The sequence below is a fragment of the Trichomycterus rosablanca genome, chromosome 7 (genome assembly GCF_030014385.1).
Source record: "Trichomycterus rosablanca isolate fTriRos1 chromosome 7, fTriRos1.hap1, whole genome shotgun sequence".
Classification (NCBI taxonomy): domain Eukaryota; kingdom Metazoa; phylum Chordata; class Actinopteri; order Siluriformes; family Trichomycteridae; genus Trichomycterus; species Trichomycterus rosablanca.
The window spans coordinates 6730445-6750042 of NC_085994.1; the positions used below are offsets into that span (position 1 = coordinate 6730445).

Genomic DNA, 19598 nt, shown 5'->3' on the forward strand with positions numbered 1-19598 from the left:
TATCATTCAGTTTATTCAGTTACTAAATGACTGCTGTGAAATGTGGCACTTTTCTTTAAAATCTGTGAAATCTGTAATGTTTGGAAAACAAGGTCCGTGAAATTAAGCAAATTTTCTTGTGAATTTAGTAGGGCCCTAATTTTGAGTATACATTTAAAGTCAATCTATGCACTGGGAGTATATAAAATTACAAAAGCAGCTGCTTTCCTTACTGTATGTAATGATCTCTTAATTTTTATGTACAATTGGCATTGAGTCGTACAGATGTGTGGGTGGCATCTGGCGCTAAACCTCCCAAATGCTATAAAAACATAAGTGCTGTATGATAGATACAAATCAAATTAAACGTACAGCATATCTGGGGGGATGGGAAGGAGCAGTGTACTCAGGAGCTCTGGGGGGAATTGCCATGTGTGTTGTAGAGGGTGAGCAGCATGACTCTTAACCAATCTTATTACCACGCACATGCTCATGCACACGCAAACACCTCCTTAATCTGCTCGCCATCCTTCTCCTGCACCCTTCCCCCATACTTAACCCATAATCATGAGTACACTCCAGCCACACTATTATCATTTTCTATCACGGCAACAGCTGTGTTCACACACACCGTCATGTGTTTAAAACAATCTGCTTCGAATAAACCTAACGAGGAGAATTTAACGAACTATCAAACGCACGTTTCTGGTCTATTTCAACTGTCACAACAACTTTCAGTTCATACACAGTATGGTAACATTATAGAAGGGTAACTGAGTTCACGCGTTGGCAGAATTTAAGACTCTGCTCTGAGATAAAGGAAAGACGAATGAAGAGCTGAACAGATGGAGAAATACGCAGCAGCAATAGGATTTTCTCCACAGAGCCGTAGGAATCTGGATTTGAGAAAAAGGATTAGCTAGTGTGTAATTATTAGGGTGCTGCGCGGGAAGGATTGCCATGCGCCGTCTCTCCTTGGAGAAGTAAAGAAGAAGCTGTGGGGTATTACGAGGATCTTTAAACAATGAAACTGCTCTGCTTAGTAAGATAAGAAATTAGGCAAGTCATTATTTAAGCAAAAGTGGATGATGATGTGATATATGTGTGATTTCTATATGAGGTTACATAATAGTGCTCCATTTAAGTGTAACAATATACTTTTGCAAGTTCAAGATTCTTGTACATATGCTACATGCTATAAAGAGGAAAACCTAAACCCTATGACCACCTTCCTATTATTGTGTTGGTCCCCCTTTTGCTGCCAAAACAGCCCTGCAACTGTAATGCACTGTGTATTCTGACACCTTTCTATCAGAACCAGCATTAACTTCTCCAGCAATTTCAGTAACAGTAGCTCGTCTGTTATGTAATGAAGAGATAATCAGTGTTATTCACTTCACCTGGAAGTGGTCATAATGTTATGCCTAGTTGGTGTATATACAGATATACACTGATCAGCCATAACATTAAAACCACCTCCTTGTTTCTACACTCACTGTCCATTTTATCAGCTCCACTTACCATATAGAAGCACTTTGTAGTTCTACAATTACTGACTGTAGTCCATCTGTTTCTCTACATACTTTTTAACCTGCTTTCATGCTGTTCTTCAATGGTCAGGACCCCCACAGGACCACTACAAAGTAGGTATTATTTAGGTGGTGGATCATTCTCAGCACTGCAGTGACACTAACATGGTGGTGGTGTGTTAGTGTGTGTTGTGCTGGTATGAGTGGATCAGACACAGCAACGCTGATGGAGTTTTCCACTCACTGTCCACTCTATTAGACACTCCTACCTAGTTGGTTCACCTTGTAAATGTAAAGTCAAAGACGATTGCTCATCTATTGCTGCTGTTTGAGTCGATCATCTTCTAGACCTTCATCAGTGGTCACAGGACGCTGCCCACGGGGCGCTGTTGGCTGGATATTTTTGGTTGGTGGACTATTCTCAATCCAGCAGTGTCTGATCCACTCATACCAGCACAACACACACTAACACACCACCACCATGTCAGTGTCACTGCAGTGCCGGCAATGATCCACCACCCAAATAATACCTGCTCTGTAGTGGTCCTATGGGGGTCCTGACCATTGAAGAACAGCATGAAAGGGGGCTAACAAAGCATGCAGAGAAACAGATGGACTACAGTCAGTAATTCTAGAACTACAAAGTGCTCCTATGTGGTAAGTGGAGCTGATAAAATGGACAGTGAGTGTAGAAACAAAGTGGTGGTTTTAATGTTATGGCTGATCATGTACATGAAACTCAAACAGAAATGTGCATGAAGTTATGCGTAAAGCTCTGCAATTGAGACAATGTGGGACAGTTTGGCCTCATGGGTAGAGCTTTGGGCTCTCAGTCGAAGGTTTTGGAATCAAATTATGGTTCTGCCATGCAGCCACTGTTTGGTCATTAAGCAAAGTTCTTAACTTTTTAAGAACTCCAGGGGTGCCATACGATTGCTGCCCCTGCACTCAGACTCCAGCTTCCAAACGATGATTAGGAATGGCACTGACATAGTGTCCTACCTTTTAGTTTATCCTTTTTTTGCCTTCTAGAACCGCCCTGGCAAATTATAATTACCATACCTGTAAATCAAACGCACACAGGAGCAGCAGCATCTTTAGCAAACAATCTAGACTCCACAAGTAATAGAACAAACTACAAAGTGGACACATGTGTGGCACGTAATATTCATCTAACTTCAGAAGTGAGAACTGTTTGTCACATGTTTAGTCAGACACAGAAATGGGCACACACAGCGACTTCAGACTCGACTCTGACTCGTTTCAAATGACTTGGTCTCGACTTGTGACTCGCAAAAAATGACTTGTGGACAACAAAAGTCAGCAACATTAGTTACGTGTGACAGTTGTTGTTATTTGTTTTATTCAGTTTGTGTCACACAGATGATGTGTCAATGAAACGCTTGATTGGCTTTCTAACGAGTTCGTGTTTTACTTAATAACCGGGAAAAGTTTGGAGGTTTTTAATTATAAGCACATTTACAAAATAACGAATTATATTCCTAACAGGACACACGGATATAAATTTAATAGCATCTGGAACAACATAAGCTAAGGTAAGCAGTATTATGGATTTTTTGCTGTGTTTGGGATTTTGGCCGCTGTGCCGTAATTTGCAATGAAAACAAAACGTCAGTTTAAGCTTTTAACTGGTACCTAGAAAAAGTAAAGGCACGAAGTTAAATGGCAAAATACAATCGCTAATCTGTTGTTGTTTTTTATCTGAACTTACATATTATTTGTTTATTTCTATGCTACATTTTCAATATATGTTTTGTGTATATTATATTGACTCGTGACTTGACTCGGACTCTAGCCTAAAGACTCGTGACTCGACTCGGACTTGTATTTTGTGACTTGTGAACATCTCTGGTCAGACACATGTTTGGCAGATGCCCCGTGAACAATATCAGCCTGAAATGCATAGCGCTAACTGTAACACTTAGTGTAGGATAAATAATATTCCAGGGCAGCTTTTGATATGTTGTACTAGGATTCTTCATTCCAGTAAAATGAACTCTTGATCCGGGATGGAAACGAACCTATTTACGGCTCTGATGATCCATATAAGAAAGAGGGGAAGCAGGAGTGGAACAAAATGACTTTCAAATGAAGTGGGTAGATTTAATTGACAGCCTCAGGGATAAAAAGTACCATATAGTTCAACATTTCTCCACATATGGACTTCATTTGTGGCTGGAGTGGAAGAAAATACATCACAATAAAACAATCCAGTCTGGTAGCATGACTGGGTCGTCAACTTGCTAAACAATATAGCAACACGAGCTTTGCACTGAAGCGCAGTAGAATTTATCTCTCAGAACAGACTTGTCTTGAGGGCAACAGTCACAGAAAGAAGCCTAAACAAAAGAGACGGGAGAGAAGAGCCAAGCAAGTCAGAAATGAAAAGGCGTAGTATTTGGCTAAAAATATCGTAATACAAGCTTGTGCTTTTAAGAAGCCAGAGACGTCCTCTCTAGACACAGCCAGGACTTAAGAGTCCTTGTCAAATGGACATTGGCAAACAATGTGGCCTGAACAATGCTCATTCTTCCTCGCTGCTTAATTTGAACGTTAGCAGAGTTAGCAGAAGCATCGTGAGCGTAGCATTGGCAGAGCAGTGTGATAAGTGAAGACGTACTTGTCTTAGCCATAGGGGACAGAATGGAATAAAAGCACAGTGTGTGTGTGTGTGTGCATAAGCAGGCTGATAAATCTGGCACCGAAATCAGGGTTGAGATTGAGACAACAATGGCACTACCCTCATCACAACAGTCTTGGCTTGTCTTTCCCACTGTGTGCTCCTCTGTTATCATATCATTAATCTCCCACTCAACATATACACCCATGAAAAGGTTAAAACAGGTCATTTACAGCAGGGGTTGATTTCTCGGTCTAAACATGTATGACCGCTGCAGCGTAACAAATCTGTTCATTCACTCATCGCTACCCTTACTCACATGCTACACCTAATGCATTTTTATAATACACAGTTCAAGTCAAAAGTTTATAGGGACCTCTATGGAATGAGCACATAAAATAACCAGAACTATGTAGACACCCTCTACTATTGCTAACAGGTGTATACAATCAATTAAATAATATAAATGGTATGCTTCCGACTTAAGGCAAAAGTGTAAGGAAGGAACTTTCATGTTACATCATGGCTTGTTGTAAAGTAACTCTAGTGGCCTGCATGTTGGATACATCTAAACAGCTATCCATCTAACCCTCCAAACATCTAGACCTTCATCAGTGGTCACAGGATGCTGCCTACGGGGCACTGTTGGCTGGATGTTTTTGGTTGGAGGACTATTCTCAGTCCAGCAGTGACAGCGAGGTGTTTAAAAACTCTATCAGCGCTGCTGTGTCTTATCCACTCATACCAGCAAAACGCACACTAACACACCACCACCATGTCAGTGTCACTGCAGTGCTGAGAATGATCCACCACCTAAATAATACCTGCTCTGTAGTGGTCATGGGAGAGTCCTGACCATTGAAGATCAGCATGAAAGGGGGCTAACAATGTATGTAGAGAAAAAGATGGACTACAGTCAGTAATTGTAGAACTACAAAATGCTTGTATTTGGTAAGTGGAGCTGATAAAATGGACAGTGAGTGTAGAAACAAGAAGGTGGTTTTAATGTTATGGCTGATCGGTGTATGTTCTATTTTTCTGGATCCAAAAATATTCTTTATTTCAGTGAACAGGTTGTTCTCATTTCCCTTTGCTTAACTTTATATCTACAGGGATAGAACAGCTGACTACCGTTCATCCAGCTCCATATATTCATCTTTGGCCAGACTTCCTAGATTCCAGTACCTGTGTTTTAAATCTATCTCAGAACCGAGCCCTGATGTCAGTGTTTACAGTCCAGAAGGTCTTCGGAGTGGCTCTCCAGAACAGAACTCGGTGTTCAGTGTTTTGCTGCTTCTCTGCTGGAGTCATTCAGCACCAGCCGCTTTCAGCATCGTGAGACACCGAGCTGCCATCTGTTCTCCATGCTGTGGGACTCTTTTCTCTCCATCACTTGCCCCGGAGCTTTTTTTTGTATGTTGTGGAGAAAAGCATAAAAAGGGTGAATCGGGAGCACTGAATGAACACGTACATGAATGTTGCTTGTACTTCTTAAAGGGCACCTGGGCTGGATTTCCTACCAGGGAGGAGAGATGGTTTGTGAATGTTCTTGGTGTGTGGCAGACAGAATGTTCAATTAAGCTAATCTTAAATGAAGGACTAACACACAGTGTTTATAGTCTGTCATTATCCTGTTAGACGTGGTGAGAAGTTATTGCCATATGTCTGCTTCATTAGTCTGTTTCAGCAGCTGTTTCCAAACACCTGCACTTCTGGAATTCTGTTTTTGGTTACTAACTTTTTTAAACCTTCTTTTAAACTTTTAATTTAAGTTACACTTCTTTGTGTAGAAAATAATTTAATGACTTTTATAAATTTATTCTGGATTTTCTTGAAATCATCTTTAATTCACCTGAGACAAAAACATTCAGACAAATTTGCTCTTAACACAAAGTCACATAAAATGGTCTTTTTTTCCTCAAACTTGGCAAATGTCCACTGTTCCATGCACAGCAAGGGTAAACCAGTATAAAACCACAATTGCTTCTGTTTTTTCATTTACCTCTACCGTATTTATCGACTTTAAATGTATACACAATGTCTTTTGCCTTTGCATTCACACACCTGCCAAAAAGGCATGTTTTTAATAGCATAAACAAAGTTGTGTTTAATTTGAGAAAAGGGGTTCAGAAACTGTTCATATATACACCGACCAGGCATAACATTATGACCACTGACAGATGAAGTGAATAACACTGTTTATCTCTTCATCACGACACCTGTTAGTAGGTGGGTTATATTAGGCAGCAAGTGAACATTTTATCCTCAAAGTTGATGTTAGAAGCAGGAAAAATGAACAAGCGTGAGGATTTGAGTGAGTTTGACAAGGACCAAATTGTGATGGCTAGACGACTGGGTCAGAGCATCTCCAAAACTGCAGCTCTTGTGGGGTGTTCCCAGTCTGCAGTGGTCAGTATCTATCAAAAGTGGTCCAAGGAAGAAACAGTGGTAAACCGGCGACAGGGTCATGGGTGGCCAAGGCTCATTGATGCATGTGGGGAGCGAAGGCTGGCCCGTGTGGTCCGATCCAACAGACGAGCTACTGTAGCTCAGATTGCTGAAGAAGTTAATGCTGGTTCTGATAGAAAGGTGTCAGAATACACAGTGTATCACAGTTGCAGGGCTGCTTTGGCAGCAAAAGGGGGACCAACACAATATTAGGAAGCTGGTCATAATATTATGCCTAATCAATGTAACTCGCCCCATGATCTCCAAAAAGCTTGACTTTGGACCCATCACACTGTAGAACATTATTCTTAAAGAGGAAATAAAAACCTTAAAGTTGTTCTTGGTTAGCAGGTTTGTTTGCCTTCCAGCTCTCCCATTTGTATAATTGAGATTTAATTGTGAAATCATGAACACCTTATCTAAGGTGAACATGGCCTGTAGTTTCTTAGATGTCTGTCTGTGTTCTTTTTTGACTTTCTGGATGAGTCTTTTTTTGACGCACTGTTAGGGCGCATTCACATGAGAAGCTGCAAAACCGTAAGGCTCTGCACAAATCGTCGCTTTGTTCAGCGCTCGGCTTGAGCGTTGTGATAAAACGTCATCAAAGTGCAAATATGAGACGAATCTGCATTTGTGTGGAATAACCATCAAATCCACTCTGAAAGCTCCACATGTATCTGTGTTTATCTGGATTTCTCACTGTTTCACTTTTAAACTTGTGTTATATCTCGGCGTGCTGAGAAATTGTGAGAATCAGCTTTTGCGAGAGTCAAAACGCTTATCGTTAAAAAAAAGCTTAACATGGCTTAATGTACTGTACTAAATGGAGGACACAGGAATGCTAAACTTCTCTTGATTATTACTGCTCATAAGTTCTCTCCACTAATGAAATTCCTCGCTCGTGAGTTTTGTTCACATTAAGCGTTGTTCGTACTGCTTGAGTTGCTTTTACTGCGTTGTAGCAAACAGTTTGCCTCATTGGAGGCGCTTCAAAAAGGTCAATGGCAAACTGGGTTAAAGTTTAATCACAAGCCCAATGCGGCAAAAGTGCACGGTGCACGCCGGTCAGGGAAATGCTACGGCAAGCTACGCAGCACCGCCACACTCCATAGGAAAGAACGGCACAGCTGGCGGTTTTGCCGCTTTTAATGTGAATGCGCCCTAAGCCTAACTAAATGCTTTGTATTGATTTCCAGACTGGTATGTATTTTTTGTCATCTATTTCAGTATTTACTTTAGAAAACCCTTTAGCTATGTAATCTTGCTTGAAAAATGTTATTTATGTGATGCTTAGATTTAACAGGGCTGTCATAAAATTTATGATACACCATTCCTTCAACTTCATGCATTTATGAATCCCATGGGCCATTCGAATGAATGATTTGGACTAAAGTGGTCATCAATTGTAATTTAATAACACTTTATTGCAGCATTACTCTTGTCGAATGTGAACTGAACGAATGATTTCCATTAAACTAGAGTAACACATGTTTAATTGAGTGATAAGATCATTTTAACATATAAAATATGTTTTAGAATCTATGTAGTCAGTATAAATCACTGAATGCTTCACTTAGCCATCACGCAAAAAGCAGAGGAGCCTCAGATGACCTTTATCTCTACCCCATCAAACACTTTGTGATGAACTAGAATGTAGATTGTGGACCAGGCCCTCTCGTCCAATATCAATGTCTGACCTCAGAAATACTCTTCTGGATAAATGGGCACACTCCAAAATCTTATAGAAAGCCTTCCCAGAAAAGTGAAAGCTGATATAGCTTCCATATCAATCATATTAATGCCTATGGATTTCATATGTAATGTCAAAAAAGCTCCTGTAAATATATACAGATCAGCCGTAACATTAAAACCACCTCCTTTTTTCTACACTCACTGTACATTTTATCAGCCCCACTTACCATATAGAAGCATTTTGTAGTTGTACAATTAATGACTGTAGTCCATCTGTTTCTCTGCATGCTTTGTTAGCCCCCATTTCATGCTGTTCTTCAATGGTCAGGACTCTCCCAGGACCACTACAGAGCAGGTATTATCTGGGTGGTGGATCATTCTCAGCACTGCAGTGAGACTGACATGGTGGTGGTGTGTTAGTGTGTGTTGTGCTGGTATGAGTGGATCAGACACAGCAATGCTGATGGAGTTTATAAACTGTTACTGCAGAATTGAGAATAGTCCACCAACCAAAAACATCCAGCCAACAGGTCTACCACCACCTAAATAATACCTGCTCTGTGGGGGTCCTGACCATTGAAGAACAGGGTGAAAGCAGGCTTAAAAAGCATGTAGAGAAACCGATGGACTACAGTCAGTAATTGTAGAACTACAAAGTGTTTCTATATGGTAAGTGGAGCTGATAAAATGGACAGTGAGTGTAGAAACAAGAAGGTGGTTTTAATGTTATGGCTGATCAGTGTATAATGTCCATATAGTGTATTACAACTGCAATTTTATGTAAACAACGCAGCTACCTAGTAGAGTGTAGCAGCAAGCCGCTATTAGAGCTAGCACAGCGAGTCAATTTATTATTATTTTTGTAATAAAGACAATTTACACGAGTAGATTTTCAGCATGTTACAGAATATATTTTGAGCAATTTATTTAATAGCACTGTTGCTGTTTAAATAAGCGAAACATTAGCAGAGCAGCTGGATAAAAGCTTTACGTTTATGTGATGTCATTATCTAATAAAGATTTGCTTGTTCGATGTGTTCGCCTCAAAACTAACTCCCTCATTCAATAAATTGCAAACTAAACGTCCTCCTTCCTAATGTGATTCTGCTGAGGCAAGATTTTAATCATATTTAATGATAATTGAAACATTTTAGAGTTACTTCAGCATTTGATTCAAAAGGACTAAATCAACATATGCTAACTGTGCTAATAAACTAATGTTTTGTTTTTCAATAGCAACTTCCAGCTGAAGTGAGAGAACAGGGAGCTGAAGATTATTGTAAGACTGAGAGTTTTGGTTTAAGTCTTACATGAAGAGTTCTCCATTACAGTATAATGACATATTTATTAGCTAATTGTACTCAGCCACAATTGTTAGCCACTTTGACTACAAGCAGATGCTAAATATAGTAAATATAAATGTATATTGGCCGCTCAGGTGGCACAGCGGTAAAATACACTAGCACACCAGAGCTGGGTTTTCGAATACATCGTATTCAGCTCTGGGCTGGGCGGCTGTATGAACACCAATTGGCTGTTGTTCATAGGGTAAGGGACACGCCGGATAATGGGTCCTCATAACTGGTGCAATTATGACCCCTGCTGTCTGATTTGATGGCGCCTGCACATGGCTGAGGAATAATGCTGATCAGGGTGTGGCTCTCCGTGCACAGTGCTGATCGGTATATATGAACTCGACTCATGCAGGTGAAAAATGCAGTCTGTACTGAGCACGTGTCGGAGGGCGTGTGTCAGTTGAGAAGCATCCTCAGTCAGCGGTGGAAAATTAAATCAGTAAAGGATGCAATCAGGGTAACTGGACACGACTAGATTAAGGGAGAAAATTAGGGAAAAAAGGTTGAAAAAAAAAATATATATATATATACAGTGTATCACAAAAGTGAGTACACCCCTCACATTTCTGCAGATATTTAAGTATATCTTTTCATGGGACAACACTGACAAAATGACACTTTGACACAATGAAAAGTAGTCTGTGTGCAGCTTATATAACAGTGTAAATTTATTCTTCCCTCAAAATAACTCAATATACAGCCATTAATGTCTAAACCACCGGCAACAAAAGTGAGTACACCCCTTAGTGAAAGTTCCTGAAGTGTCAATATTTTGTGTGGCCACCATTATTTCCCAGAACTGCCTTAACTCTCCTGGGCATGGAGTTTACCAGAGCTTCACAGGTTGCCACTGGAATGCTTTTCCACTCCTCCATGACGACATCACGGAGCTGGCGGATATTCGAGACTTTGCGCTCCTCCACCTTCCGCTTGAGGATGCCCCAAAGATGTTCTATTGGGTTTAGGTCTGGAGACATGCTTGGCCAGTCCATCACCTTTACCCTCAGCCTCTTCAATAAAGCAGTGGTCGTCTTAGAGGTGTGTTTGGGGTCATTATCATGCTGGAACACTGCCCTGCGACCCAGTTTCCGGAGGGAGGGGATCATGCTCTGCTTCAGTATTTCACAGTACATATTGGAGTTCATGTGTCCCTCAATGAAATGTAACTCCCCAACACCTGCTGCACTCATGCAGCCCCAGATCATGGCATTCCCACCACCATGCTTGACTGTAGGCATGACACACTTATCTTTGTACTCCTCACCTGATTGCCGCCACACATGCTTGAGAACATCTGAACCAAACAAATTAATCTTGGTCTCATCAGACCATAGGACATGGTTCCAGTAATCCATGTCCTTTGTTGACATGTCTTCAGCAAACTGTTTGCGGCCTTTCTTGTGTAGAGACTTCAGAAGAGGCTTCCTTCTGGGGTGACAGCCATGCAGACCGATTTGATGTAGTGTGCGGTGTATGGTCTGAGCACTGACAGGCTGACCCCCCACCTTTTCAATCTCTGCAGCAATGCTGACAGCACTCCTGCACCTATCTTTCAAAGACAGCAGTTGGATGTGACGCTGAGCACGTGCACTCAGCTTCTTTGAACGACCAACGCGAGGTCTGTTCTGAGTGGACCCTGCTCTTTAAAAACGCTGGATGATCTTGGCCACTGTGCTGCAGCTCAGTTTCAGGGTGTTGGCAATCTTCTTGTAGCCTTGGCCATCTTCATGTAGCGCAACAATTCGTCTTTTAAGATCCTCAGAGAGTTCTTTGCCATGAGGTGCCATGTTGGAACTTTCAGTGACCAGTATGAGAGAGTGTGAGAGCTGAACTACTAAATTGAACACACCTGCTCCCTATGCACACCTGAGACCTAGTAACACTAACAAATCACATGACATTTTGGAGGGAAAATGACAAGCAGTGCTCAATTTGGACATTTAGGGGTGTAGTCTCTTAGGGGTGTACTCACTTTTGTTGCCGGTGGTTTAGACATTAATGGCTGTATATTGACAGTGTATCACAAAAGTGAGTACACCCCTCACATTTCTGCAGATATTTAAGTATATCTTTTCATGGGACAACACTGACAAAATGACACTTTGACACAATGAAAAGTAGTCTGTGTGCAGCTTATATAACAGTGTAAATTTATTCTTCCCTCAAAATAACTCAATATACAGCCATTAATGTCTAAACCACCGGCAACAAAAGTGAGTACACCCCTAAGAGACTACACCCCTAAATGTCCAAATTGAGCACTGCTTGTCATTTTCCCTCCAAAATGTCATGTGATTTGTTAGTGTTACTAGGTCTCAGGTGTGCATAGGGAGCAGGTGTGTTCAATTTAGTAGTACAGCTCTCACACTCTCTCATACTGGTCACTGAAAGTTCCAACATGGCACCTCATGGCAAAGAACTCTCTGAGGATATTAAAAGACGAATTGTTGCGCTACATGAAGATGGCCAACACCCTGAAACTGAGCTGCAGCACAGTGGCCAAGATCATCCAGCGTTTTAAAAGAGCAGGGTCCACTCAGAACAGACCTTGCGTCGGTCGTCCAAAGAAGCTGAGTGCACGTGCTCAGCGTCACATCCAACTGCTGTCTTTGAAAGATAGGCGCAGGAGTGCTGTCAGCATTGCTGCAGAGATTGAAAAGGTGGGGGGTCAGCCTGTCAGTGCTCAGACCATACGCCGCACACTACATTAAATTGGTCTGCATGGCTGTCACCCCAGAAGGAAGCCTCTTCTGAAGTCTCTACACAAGAAAGCCCGCAAACAGTTTGCTGAAGACATGTCAACAAAGGACATGGATTACTGGAACCATGTCCTATGGTCTGATGAGACCAAGATTAATTTGTTTGGTTCAGATGGTCTCAAGCATGTGTGGCGGCAATCAGGTGAGGAGTACAAAGATAAGTGTGTCATGCCTACAGTCAAGCATGGTGGTGGGAATGCCATGGTCTGGGGCTGCATGAGTGCACCAGGTGTTGGGGAGTTACATTTCATTGAGGGACACATGAACTCCAATATGTACTGTGAAATACTGAAGCAGAGCATGATCCCCTCCCTCCGGAAACTGGGTCGCAGGGCAGTGTTCCAGCATGATAATGACCCCAAACACACCTCTAAGACGACCACTGCTTTATTGAAGAGGCTGAGGGTAAAGGTGATGGACTGGCCAAGCATGTCTCCAGACCTAAACCCAATAGAACATCTTTGGGGCATCCTCAAGCGGAAGGTGGAGGAGCGCAAAGTCTCGAATATCCGCCAGCTCCGTGATGTCGTCATGGAGGAGTGGAAAAGCATTCCAGTGGCAACCTCTAAAGCTCTGGTAAACTCCATGCCCAGGAGAGTTAAGGCAGTTCTGGGAAATAATGGTGGCCACACAAAATATTGACACTTCAGGAACTTTCACTAAGGGGTGTACTCACTTTTGTTGCCGGTGGTTTAGACATTAATGGCTGTATATTGAGTTATTTTAAGGGAAGAATAAATTTACACTGTTATATAAGCTGCACACAGACTACTTTTCATTGTGTCAAAGTGTCATTTTGTTTGTGTTGTCCCATGAAAAGATATACTTAAATATCTGCAGAAATGTGAGGGGTGTACTCACTTTTGTGATACACTGTATATATATAAAAATGTATATTTAGCACTTAGCATTTTTATTACAAAAGTAATTAAAGTTCAGGCAGTTCAGCAGTGACATGCAACATTTCACAGAACAACAACGATTAAGAAGAGGCACGTACATCTCAGTGAACTGTGTCTGTAACGACTAGCACCATGTGCTCTAGTTATACATTAGTGCAACCGATCTTAATTAGCGCAGAGCGATCGCTCCACCGCTGAGTCAAATCTGCACACCCATCTGACGCAGGCCCGCCAGTATTCTCGAGTGTGAAGTCACACTCTTGATCACTTCCTTACACGTTAAAGTGATGAAACCTACAGCTAGATGTGGTGTTGAGGAGCTCGGGGCATGTGGTTATGAATTAAAGTAAAGCAACTAGCAGGGTTGCCAGATTGCAATTGTGGTTTTCAGCCAAAAACCTTTTCAAAATCCACCAAAATGCATGAAAAACCGACCAAAACAACACAGGATAAGCAGATGATGTTTAGCATTTCAAAAATAATAAACCAGTTAAACCACCATGATCTACAAATTAATATATTTTAAGTTCTGGTAATGTGCCCTGATGTCAGTGTTACAGTACTTGCAATGCGCCTTACAATCATCTGTAGCAGGTGATATCCAGTGCTTTAATTCAGGGTCACTTTCTCATTCCTTTCAGTAATTTCATTTGTATTTTCCCCACTTTTGCATTGTGAGCACTAAACAAGCCAAAACCGTTAGCCTAGAAATGAGTAAAAAATAAAAAAAAGCCTAGCCTATGTCGTTGCCGTCTAACATATGAATCTCTGTATTGATGCACGTGGCAACTGTGTCTGTTGGACTGGAAAGAAAACCTATCAATCAAACTTTTGACAACGGGTTGGATGTGGTGGGAGAAGGTAGGCCTATTTATATTCCAGCTGCTTTACATTTACATTTTCGGCATTTAGCAGACGCTTTTATCCAAAGCGACTTACAGTACTGTGACAGTATATTGTCTAAGCAATTAAGGGTTAAGGGCCTTGCTCAGGGGCCCAACAGTGTCATCCTGGCAGTGGTGGGGTTTGAACCAGCAACTTTTGTTTACTAGTCTAGTACCACTAGGCCACACCTGTCCCTTTAGAAAGCAATAGTTTTTTATTTATATTTAAAGCCGCCAAAATGATTACAAACCAGCCCAAATTTCTGTCCACCCGCCAAAGCGTGTTTTTCCCTGCCAATTTCCAAAAAAAATCCACCCAATTTGGCATAAAACCGCCCAATCTGGCAACACTGGCAACTAGTGAGGACAAGAATATTCTCTTAGATTATGAGAATCACCACACTAAGGGAAAAAAGGTCAACATTGTTTTGTGGTTTAGCCAGATTTGAGCTTGAATCAATACTGGTTAAGTAAAGTACGGTAAAGTACGCTAGCGCACCAGAGTTGGGGTTTCTAATACATCGTATCGAATCTCAGCTCTGCCTTTCTGACTGGGTTGGGTGGCAGCATGAACAACGATTGGCTGTTGTTTAGGGTTAGGGGTAAAAAGTCGAATCATAGGTCCTCATAACTGGTGCAACTGCGGTCCCTGCTGGCTAACTAATGGCGCCTGCATAGGGCTGAGGAATAATGCTGATGGGGGTGTGGCCCTCCGTACACAGTGCCCGTTTGTGTATGAACTCGACTCATGCAGGTGAAAAATGCACTATCTGTACTGACTGTACGTGTCGGAGGGGGCATATGTCAGTTGAGAGGCGTCCTCAGTCAGCGGTGAGGGGTCGAATCAGTATAGAGGACGCGCGTATTCAGGGTAATTGGACATGACTAGATTAGGGGAGAAAATTGGGGGTAAAAAGTGGGAAAAATTAAAAAAAAATAATAATACTGGTTAACACAGACAAATTGGAAGCAACTCATTAATGTACAAGGCTATGATATTTTTTCTAGAGCACAATCATTACAGGCAACAGTTTGTAAGCCAAGACTAGTTTTAATCATCAAGAATTTCTACACTCAGAGATTCAGAAGAAACACTGCTCTTTGTACTGGATACCTAAAGCATCATGTATGTATCTAAATAAAGTAAATAGTTATTTAAATGTAATGATTCTAAAGCAACAATTTAAAAAAGCACTACATTATTTATAGATACATTTTCCATAACCTCAGGCAAAACTTGAATTCGCGACTGTAATGTATATGAAGTCTAAAGCTTTATTTATTTATTTAAATTTTTGGTGACTTACAGTACTGTGACAGTATAAGGGTAAAGAACCTTACTCAAGGGTCCAACAGTGGCAGCCTGACAGTGAACCTGAACCTGCGACCTTTGAATTACTAGTCAAGTACCTTAACCACTAGGCTACAACTGCACTATTTTATTACAGCATTTTTCTCTTTTTCTCCCACTCTAGTCGTATCCAGTTACCCAGCTGTATCTTCTCTATAGCTGCTGACCGTTACTCTGACTGAGGAGGGCTGTAATAACACACGCCCACTTCCACAGGTGTGTTGTATCCAACCGCTTCTTTTCACCAGAACGAGACAGGGATCAGTATCGCATATGTAAAGTCACACACTGACCTCTATTATTCCCCATCGTTGTACAGGCAGCATCGAGGCAGTAATAAGGAATAACTTCAGCCTGACCACACTCAAGGAGGATGGAGGTCCATGCTAAGTCTGGTTCCTCTCAAGGTTTCTTCCTGTAATTTTAAGTTTTTCCTTTCCACTGTCGCCCTCGGCTTGCTCACCAGGGGTTTTTGGTCTGTTGGTCCTGGATTCTGTAAAGTTGCTTTGATACAATGTCTACTGTAAAAAGTGCTATACAAATAAATTTGACTTGTCTTGACTTGATACACAGACAGCCAATCTTGTGCATGACTTTGTTGTTCAAAATCATCTGTATTGTTTTGTGTATGTTTATGTGAAGAGGACCACAACAGAATAAGCCCAACGTCTTTATTGTGTTTCAGTACTTGATGATTTAAATGTATGCTTTGACTGCTGTGCATTGTTGTATATATTTTTAATTAGCAAAAAAAAATCATAATCATCATCATAATTATGAACCCATCTTGCCAATGGCAATGCCCAGATTTAAACTCAAGCGCTGGTGTGTTAGACCCCTGCACCACCCAAACACCCAATTCTACAGCTTTATTAGTCTTAGTTCACTTACTGACTAAGATTTGTCTTGGTTAGTAAACATTTTAATCTTTTTTTTTTTTTACTTAGGACACTTAAATACTTTAAATACGCACAATTTCATGCACAAAATGACATTTATTTTGAAGAAACTTGTAGCTTTGAGGGCTTCAAATTTGTTAAACATTAACCCATGAATTTGTCACAGCTCTGTGTTGATCTCTGAAAAGTGTTTGATCCAAAATAATGGACACACTTAATACACCAGTATAGAGATAAAGCAGTATAAAGATTTATTACAGTAATAAACAACCTGACAACAAAATACACAATACTGACTGTAGTACCATGGTAAGCAGTCAGTTCATAGGCTGAATTGGTATACATTTAGGACCTGATATGGGGATTTTCATTTATTTTGGAATGATAAAGTGCATGTGAACTGGCACACTGCAATTAAGCCATAGCTAATACTGTCACTGCTGACTTTCTACATGAACCACAATGGCAGACCATCTCCTAGCTAACATGGGGTGTGTTCGAAAACCTAGTGAGCTGCCTTGCTGTCTTACTGCCTACATGGGCAGCTGCCTAAGTAGAGAGGATTCTAATAAGTCATATAAGGCTTATAAGGCAGGTTATTCGAACGCACTACTTAGACAGCGATTCGCTAAGCTAACACAGTTAGCCTCATGCCATTCAAACCAATGGGATGTGGTGGCACAACGCGTGACCCTCCGTGTACCGAAAATGGTTACATTCACTGACAAGCCTGAATTTGCAAATAAATACACTTGTACACGTCTATACAAATGAAACATCAATAACCGTCAGCCATGTTTTCTATTTTTCTGTGAGAAAAGTCGTGCCGCATTGAATGCTGGAATTGCCTTCACCGCTAAGGCAGCATCGGATGCTCACTCGATATTCAGGCAAAAAAGAGTTGAAATGCTGAGCTCACAAAGTTTTCGAACACACCCCATGGCGTGATCAGCATTTTAACCTTTAGAGCTTGTGTAGCTTGTGCTGACAACGAGAAATGAAGAGATTAATGTGGAATTCATTGAAAAGTAAGTAAAAATCATACGAACATTTACAAACAATATTACAACAGAAATGTGGCCGGTGCACTTCACATCGTCCTCATGGATGGTGCTACCAGTATCAAGTCAGCGAGTCCAACTGGGCCTGAATCGTCTCGAGCTGTAACAGTTTTAAAAAAGCATGTTTAAAAGTTTTTAAACGACTATCATGTCTGATTAAATGCCTATCTTATCTTATTACGCTGAATGAAAACTGTTCTGACCTTGTTGTAGAACTCCAGAAGTTCCTGATGACTGAATTCCACAAAAAACTTCTGCAGCTGCTGAGGTGGGAAAGAAAGAGAGAAAAACCAGTGAAGACACAGCCAGCTGCTGTCTGCTCTCAATATAAAAGCCTCTCATCAATTATTAGCACACGTTTGTTTGGATCAAGTCAGTTTCCATCAAAATCCACCATTCACACTGACCTAGTTTTGCCTAAGGAAGAAAATAATCCAAGCAAAAGTGCTCAGTTCAGTTTTGTAATTGAAACGATGATAAGACCTGCATAATGACGTGAGAATGAATAACAATGCCGCCTTCCCCCACCTTCCCGAGAAGTTCACACCTAGTCATAGTCACAATAGAAACAGCCAAAAGTTTATTAAGTCATATCATCAAGTGTCATGACTGGCAGATTTATCCGGGTGCCCACATAGCAGCATTTCTATCATCGAGCGTGACACAAGTGTGTCGCAATAGCACCTTCCTGTCTTGTGAAGTGGGAGGCTGCTGCCGCGCCGGAGATTAGCGGTGCGTGACACACTTTCAACACGCCACACATGAAAGCAAATTTATGTCAGAAATTAAGGGTTATCGCCACCCAGGCAGCAGCACAAAACAACCATGGTTCATGTGACAGATCTAGGTTAACAATAACACGTGCACTTGTCTCCTGCATGCCCAAATCACAGAGGTGGTCCTGACAGCTCAACAGATAAGTACTGAAAAGCCTAGTGCCACCCCCCACCCCCCCCAAACAACCCTTATCCTTGGCAATACTGTACTAAAAAAAACAACAAAAAACAAAACAACAAAAAGATAAAAGATGGCAGAATAAAGTGGCCATAATCAAATTTAACATTAATGACTAAAGCTGATTCATAATAAGTTGGAGTCCGACACTTCCCGCGGCTGAGCAAGTGTAGAACGACTGACATAAAAGGCACTTCATGAATCATTTGGGTTTATACATGATTTTCTTACCTTCCTGTCAGTGGAATTCAGCATTTTTTTTTCTTTAAAAAGATAAAGTATTTCCACTCACCAATTCAATAAAACTGAATGAAATGTCACAGCAGGTCTAGTTTAAAAATGAAGAAAATGACTAAAAAGATTTTGGATTTTGTATAAAACAAATTTGAGGCAATTTCACTGGACCAGGTGCACCCTATGGTGCAAACGATGATGTTCCAATATTTTAGGCTAATAACATCACACAACATACTGCTAAGGTTTGTGTTATTATAGGTGGTTTTTTGTTTTTTTTTAGTAATTTCTTGATCAAATTGGTTGCATACAGAGGAACAGTCGTGCTGTGCAGCTCCAAATTCCTATACCCATTTATTTTCAAACTAGACCTGCCATGACATTTTAATTACATTTTCTTTACATTTTGTTTATGCATTTTCTCAAACAACACTGAGGGACAGTGGTAGCCTAGTGGGTAGAGCTTTGGGCTATCAACCGGAAAATTGGCGGTTCAAATCCAGGCTCTGCTATGCAGCCACTGTTAACTCTGTCTGCTCCAGGGGCGGTGTACGATGGCTGACCCTGCGCTCTGACCTCAGCTTCCAAACAAGCTGCTGATATGCGAAGAAAGAATTTCATTGTACTGTACACCTGTATATGTACAGTGTATCACAAAAGTGAGTACACCCCTCACATTTCTGCAAATATTTCATTATATCTTTTCATGGGACAACACTATAGACATGAAACTTGGATATAACTTAGAGTAGTCAGTGTACAGCTTGTATAGCAGTGTAGATTTACTGTCTTCTGAAAATAACTCAACACACAGCCATTAATGTCTAAATAGCTGGCAACATAAGTGAGTGCACCCCACAGTGAACATGTCCAAATTGTGTCCAAATGTGTCGTTGTCCCTCCATGGTGT

General features: G+C 41.1%; 1 protein-coding gene across 1 annotated transcript in view; it reads right to left on the reverse strand.

The window, feature by feature from the left end:
• Positions 1 to 16667: 16667 nt before the first annotated feature.
• Positions 16668 to 19598, reverse strand: part of commd10 (COMM domain containing 10) — a 62720-nt gene continuing 59789 nt past the window's right edge. The window contains exons 6-7 of the mRNA XM_062998316.1: positions 17704 to 17763; positions 16668 to 17600 (exon numbers count right to left, since the gene is read on the reverse strand). Coding sequence (XP_062854386.1) covers positions 17562 to 17600; positions 17704 to 17763 — 99 coding nt within the window. The 3' untranslated portion in view covers positions 16668 to 17561. The remainder of the gene's footprint in view (positions 17601 to 17703; positions 17764 to 19598) is intronic.